The 7,087-nt window shown below is 33.3% G+C and overlaps 1 protein-coding gene across 3 annotated transcripts in view; it reads right to left on the bottom strand.

Moving 5' to 3' along the window:
• Window positions 1-5,435, bottom strand: part of nfybb (nuclear transcription factor Y, beta b) — a 14,571-nt gene extending 9,136 nt beyond the window's left edge. For 2 of the 3 annotated variants that reach the window (XR_009269418.1, XM_058767708.1), the window contains exons 1-5: window positions 5,296-5,435; window positions 3,492-3,588; window positions 2,504-2,634; window positions 2,087-2,284; window positions 1,836-1,914 (exon numbers count right to left, since the gene is read on the bottom strand). Coding sequence is in view for 2 of the 3 variants with exons in the window: in XM_058767708.1 (XP_058623691.1) it covers window positions 1,836-1,914; window positions 2,087-2,284; window positions 2,504-2,634; window positions 3,492-3,588 (505 nt within the window). In the remaining variant the exon portion in view is untranslated. Of the gene's footprint in view, window positions 1-1,835; window positions 1,915-2,086; window positions 2,285-2,503; window positions 2,635-3,491; window positions 3,598-5,295 lie in introns of those variants that run through there. The other variant, XM_058767709.1, reaches the window with a different exon arrangement.
• Window positions 5,436-7,087: the final 1,652 nt, after the last annotated feature.

The following is a 7,087-nucleotide window of genomic DNA, read 5'->3' on the forward strand; positions in this document are numbered from 1 at the left end:
GATTATAAACACCAAATGTCAAAAAAAAAAAAAAAAAAAAAAAATATATATATATATATATATATATATATATTATCAGGCCAAACGATAAGGGCTATTGTCCAGGACTTGTCTGGATTTGCCATAGATGTAGTGATTTTAATACTCCATCACACCTACCCATCACAGTAAACTTTCTACATTTATTTTTCATTAAAATTTTCAAAAACATCATTTAGTATAATTTATCATTTAAAAAGTTGTTATGCTCATGGAGACAAATTTTGCACAGGTCACTCATTTAGACTATTACTACACATACACTCCATATAGACGTAATGATTTTTTTACTTTACAAACTCTAGACCTACCCATCACACAAAAATTTCTGCATATGATTCCATTTTTTATTAAATTTTGTTTGTAAGCGATCTTAATTATGAGGACTCAAGAAATTTCATCATAAACCACATTTCCATTGTGATATCAGTGAAATACCCATGTCATTATACAAATTTGTGTTCTGAGAAATCATATAAAAAAGTACACGATCATATTACGATCATAATTATTACTACTAACTACAACAGTACATAAACAATAATAATAATAAATACGTTCAATTCGAGTTTGGTTGTAACTAGTGGTCGACCGATATTGGTTTTTTGACAGCCGATGCCAATATAATTTTATTTATTTTAATTAATATTTAAGAAGTCATTTGAAAATTTATTAAAAAGATAAATGTGTAAAACAAACATACTTATACTTCAGATGACAAAGTGTTTTTCACAAATAAATAAATATTTAATACAAATATAATTAAAAAGGAAGTAAACACTGTAACCAACAGGGCACTCAGTATTCTGGGACGTTTGTGTGCATTGGGAATCATATATATATATATATATATATATATATATATATATTTTTTTTTTTTTTTTTTTTTTTCAAATAAAGCCATGGTAACACTCATTTTACATACAGCACACAGTGAAAATGACATGAATATGACAGAGGGCAAATGCATAATTTGAAATCACGATCGCGCATCTCCAGTGAAGCTGAACTCTCCTCCTGTCCGCATTTAATTCACTGACCAACCGTCACAGAGAACACGCGATCATACAGGATACAGATCCACACTTCACAAGACCTCAGAACTGGATTCGACTAAGTTTGCAAGGTTTGTGAAATTAAATGTTCATTAGTCATTCAAAGACTTGTTTAAATTAACATAAATGCATATTTGCTGAATGCTGACGGCAAACGAGAAAATATTAGGCTATAATGTTTGCCTTTCTATTACTAATAATATAAAAGCAATTGTTATAATACTTTTGAATACATTTTAATTCCTTTGTTTAACCGTTCCATCTGATTATTTGACAGACTTCTATCCGTATTAGACAGAACTGTTAAGGACGACAGCGAACAAGAGGGAGAATGCACTGTACAAAAAAAAAAAAAAAGTTGAGCGAACTTAAAAAAAATTATTTTTACCAGCTTCAGTAGATTTTTGAGTTTGCTCAACTTATTTTTGTGGGAGATTCTCAAATTTTGGTTGTATAAACGACAAGTTGAGGAAACTCAAAAATCTGCTGAAGCTGGATGCCTTAAAATTTTAAGTTGGCTCAACTATTTTTTTTTTTCAGTGTGTGAGCGCTGTGTGCTCAGTCGCTGCCGTTCTCAGCAACATCAAAATAAAAGTCCCGCCTCAAACATATCGGCCATACAGGAAAACTTATCGACCAATGCCAATGTTTGAAAAATGCCAAATATCGGCCGATATATCGGCCTTGACCACTAGTTGTAACCACTAATAACGTACCCATCTGTACTAATAATTTACTTACTGAAAGTCTCGTCGGTCAGCTCCTCTCCCATGCCTTCGGTTACTGTTACAGTGCTTATGCCTTTCTCTCCTTTCATGGCCTGAGAACATTCACACAAATATAATGTAAATGAAAAAAGCACAACCATTCAAGAGGAGGAAAGCACATCTGACAGCTGTGCAAAGTGTTACTGCTTATTATACCAGACATGAAGATAATAAGCCTTTTTACTTCAATGATGTATGATAATGCCATTAAAATGTCAATGTTACCTCTCTGAACTTCTGCAGGTAGAGCTTCAGAGGCTCCACATACATGTCGAAACCCAGCGTGGACATTGCGAACAGGATGTCTTCGCCGTTTATCGTCTTGCGTTTCTCCTGATGGCATCTCTCGCTGGCTTCTGAAGTGATGAAGCTGATGAACTCGCTCACACACTCCTGCACACACTCCTTGGCATCCTTTGCTATCTGAGGTGATGGAGAGAAAGGTTTACTTTTGAATAACGTGTGTGTAAAATTTGACTTCACGCTAAATTTGAAAGAAAAGTTCACTTTCTTTTAGCAAAATAAATGGTATTAATTAAGAAGCTCTGAACAAATAAACTGAGAGGTGATCAAAGTGCATCTTTTTATACGTAAACCAGTAATTAACAAAAATAAATCCAAACTGCCTTAAAAATGACTTACTTTTCCAGTTTGTGGGATTGCATTCTTCATGATTCGAGCTACGTTAGCGATGGGGAGATAGATGTCTTGTTCACGTAGGTTATCTTTGCTTCCATTGCCATCCTCGTGGTCGAGACCCTCATCACCTTCATCTTTACAAAAAATTATAAAATAAATACATAAGAAATGTTTCTTGAGCAGCCATATAGTAAATTAAAATGATTTCTGAAGGATCGTGTGACACTGAAGACTGGAGTAATGACTGATGAAAAAAAACAAAAAAAAAAAACAGTAATTTTAAATAGTACTAATATTTCACAATATTACTGTTTTTACTGTATATTTAATCAAATTAATGCAGCTTTGAATTTATTCAGCTTCTTAAAAACAATTAAACATCTTAACCATTCCAAACATTTGATCGGAAGAGTAAATATAATTTAATAAGAAATAAATAATTTAGAATAATTTAAATTGGACGTTTAATAAAAATAATATATACGATTATGTTTTTAGTATATAAAATTTAAACATAAGTCAAATGATGTATTATAAGTTAATTTATATAAATTGTACATAATAATTGCATCAGATTTTTTATAATGTATTGATCAATTAATTAAATGATTAATAAATCATTTGTAATAAGTTAAATAGGTAACACTTTACAATAAGGTGGCATTTATTAACATTAGTTAATGTATTAACTAACATGAACCAACAATGAACAATGCATTTATTACACTATTTATTAATCTTTGTTAATGTTAGTTAATGAAAATACTGTTGTTCATTGTTTATTCATGTTAGTTCACAGTGCATTAACTAATGTTAACAAACACAACTTGTGATTTTAATAACGCATTAGTAAATGCTGAAATGAACATTAACTAAGATTACTAAATGCTGTAGAAGTATTGTTCATTCTTAGTTCATGTTTACTAATGTTGTTAACTAATTAACCTTATTGTAAAGTGTTACCGTTAAATATGACTTTAGCTTCACTTACCTTCTGGAGCTTGAGCTAGAACAAAGTGACTACCAGCCATATATTCTCCTGTTATGCCAAGTTGGGAGGCATCTGTAGTTGAACTGTCTCCGTCCATCTGAAACATAAATAAAATTGTATTACAGCTGCAATTTATTGGTTGTGTTTCAAAACCAAGTGAGGTGCCTACCTAGACAGCGTTTTTGGCCACAGTGCACTATTATACTTACATAAATGTATGTGGGCCTGCAAAATTGAGACAGCCATTTCATCAACATAGATGTACAACTACTAAGCCACTAACATGAATTTGACCTTTCTTTTATTCAGTAATAAACGTTCATAATTATCATCTGTCAGTGAATCACATAAACATACATTTTTCACTTAATGGAGATTAAAACACAAATTCCCCTTGCAGACCATCACAGGATTGATTATTTGTGACCCTGGACCACAAAACCAGTCTTAAGTCGCTGGGGTATATTTGTAGCAATAGCCAAAAATACATTGTATGGGTCAAAATTATTGATTTTTCATTTATGCCAAAAATCATTAGGACATTATGTAAAGATCATGTTCCATGAAGATATTTTGTAAATTTCCTACTGTAAATATATCAAAACTTAATTTTTGATTAGTAATATGCATTGCTGAGAAGTTCATTTGGACAACTTTAAAGGCATTTTCTCAAGATTTTTTTGCAAACTCAGATTCAAGATTTTCAAATAGTTGTATCTCGGCCAAATATTGTCATATCATAACAAATACATCAATGGAAAGCTTATTTATTCAGCTTTCAGATTATGTATAAATCTCAATTTCCAAAAATTGACCCTTATGACTGGTTTTGTGGTCCAGGGTCACATCTAATAAAAATATAAATGGATAATTAAAATTCTTAAATATTTTTCATACAAATATTTCAGACATTCTTTTGTATTAAAGACAAATAATAACACATACAGTTCATAAATGAGAAAAGGTGCTTTGGCAACTACCTGAAATAAATTAGCTTTAAATATGTTGTTAAAGTAAACAAACAAACGTAAACGCAACATATAAATTTTATTAAAATAAATAAAGTTAATTCATTAATTCATTCAAGCTACATAGAAATATCAAAAGACAAAAATAAATAAATAAAATTATAAAAAGTTACTGAAATTAGAAATATAACAGTATATAAACAATAATTAATAATCAATTAAATTCGAGTTAGGTTGTAACCACCAGTAACGTACCCATCTGTACTAACGTTACTAACTAACGTTAATTATTTACTGACTAAAAGTCTCGTCAGCTATAACTATATTGCCAATTATACAATGAAGGCAGTCAGTGTAGTCTAAATATGATATTTAATAAATAAAAAGCGAATTAAAAATAACAGGGTGCATTATATCAACATTTTGATACCAGAACACATTTTATTGGCTAAAGAGCTCGCCGGTGCTAGCAATCAACATGGATGGTTACACGCACTTAATAAAAACAAACAGCACTTTCCCACTGAATCATTCTGACAGATTGGTCAGATGAGTTATTATAACTGATGGATGCATTAAACAGCATCAGAGGTCAGAGAACAAGGCAGACGAGCTAAATCAGCCGTGGATCCGCTAAAATTGATCGTAGTAAACAAAGGGGCCGAGCACGGTGATCAGCTTTTAACAATTATAAGCAACAGCGAGCTGCTTTTCATAAAGCGCGCTTAATTTCTCATTCTCCCCGCCAACTAATAATAAAACACTCGCGCGCGGAGATTTCCATTCGATGTAACGAAATATGGGTTAGCAATCATTGGCCGGAGCCGCTCACTAACCTGCGTTGAAGCCCTGGTTGGTTCTCGTCTCAGCTCGGCCGTTTGGTTGGACAGAAAATGGCTGCGGGAGAGCCAGTCCCTGCGCAGGGCTGAACAGTCCTGGAGGAGGACTCCACCTCGGACACTAGGTGGCGCTGGAGTCCTTCTGTTTAAACATAACAACTAAATGTTGTCGAAATAGCGCCTTCTGTTGGTAGTGGTTGGCACACCGCACAGAAATCCTTTGAGAAGCAGCCCAGTCTGTGACCTGGGGCCAGTTGCATGTAAATGTTTAGATTTGTCTTTAAAAGTTAGCAATCAAACACTGGTCACCACTTTTTAAAATTAAGTTACATAAAAGCATAGATTAGTCTAAGTTGAATCCAAGAATGAGACTGATTTCTTATTGGCTATGCTAATTGGTCAAGCTCATACTTAAGGCACTGTCTTACTATAGAGGCTAAGTTTATGCAACTGACCCCAGATTAGCTCACATGTTAGCTTCCCTTACTAAACGTTATTATGGTTACCATAGTTACAGGAAACATTAATGGTTACTGTTATTATTGCTAGGGTACATCATTTATGTATGTGGAGATGAGTGAGCTTATGTATCTCGTGGATCATTAGAGTAGAAAAAAAACCTAACACTGTGTGTTCATTGGATTATATAAATGGAAGGTCACATTAAAATGTCTTGGAAATATGTTCAGTGTCTTCATGATTTATTTTTTGTTTATTTTTAAGTGTGCGTGTGTGTGTGTGTGTATACAGCTGATTTTTGTTTTATTGTTTTCCAAGATTGGGACTTAAGGCTGGAATACACTACACGACTTTTAAAATCTGAACAGATTTTTAAAACACTAGGCATCATACACTTACCGACTTTGTAAATAGTGACAAAGGAAAACTGGGCATCATACACTACCAGACTTTAAAGTTGTTCCGATCACAACGAACTCATGCAAAAACGTGCTCCTTGTTGCTAGGAGACGCATGACAAATGAAAACATATGTGTTCTAAAATCGGCTGAAAATATCAAACATGTTTGATATCCTCCGACTGGATAGAGTCAAAGTCTGAAGCTAAAAAATGGAAGTCTGTGACCATCATACACTACACGATTTTCTGTGGAATCTGTCAGCTGTAATCTGCAGACTGGCTCCGACTTTCCTCAACTAGCCTCAACTTGTTCAGACTGTAAAATTGGGGCAAAAATCACGTAGTGTATATGTAATACAGTTTGTATTAGTTCAGAAACTACAATAAAATTATTTGTGATTGTTTTCTTCACACATCAGAGGTCTCATATATATACAGGTGCTGGTCATATAATTAGAATATCATCAAAAAGTTGATTTATTTCACTAATTCCATTCAAAAAGTGAAACTTGTATATTATATTCATTCATTCATTACACACAGACTGATATATTTCAAATGTTTATTTCTTTTAATTTTGATGATTAGAGCTTACAGCTCATGAAAGTCAAAAATCAGTATCTCAAAATATTAGAATATTATTAAGACCGATACAAAGAAAGGATTTTAGAAATCTTGGCCAACTGAAAAGTATGAAAATGAAAAGTATGAGCATGTACAGCACTCAATACTTAGTTGGGGCTCCTTTTGCCTGAATTACTGCAGCAATGCGGCGTGGCATGGAGTCGATCAGTCTGTGGCACTGCTCAGGTGTTATGAGAGCCCAGGTTGCTCTGATAGTGGCCTTCAGCTCATCTGCATTGTTGGGTCTGGTGTCTCTCATCTTCCTCTTGACAATACCCCACAGATTCTCTATGGGGTTCAGGTCAG

Source organism: Onychostoma macrolepis, chromosome 25, assembly GCF_012432095.1.
Source record: "Onychostoma macrolepis isolate SWU-2019 chromosome 25, ASM1243209v1, whole genome shotgun sequence".
In the NCBI taxonomy this organism is placed as follows: domain Eukaryota; kingdom Metazoa; phylum Chordata; class Actinopteri; order Cypriniformes; family Cyprinidae; genus Onychostoma; species Onychostoma macrolepis.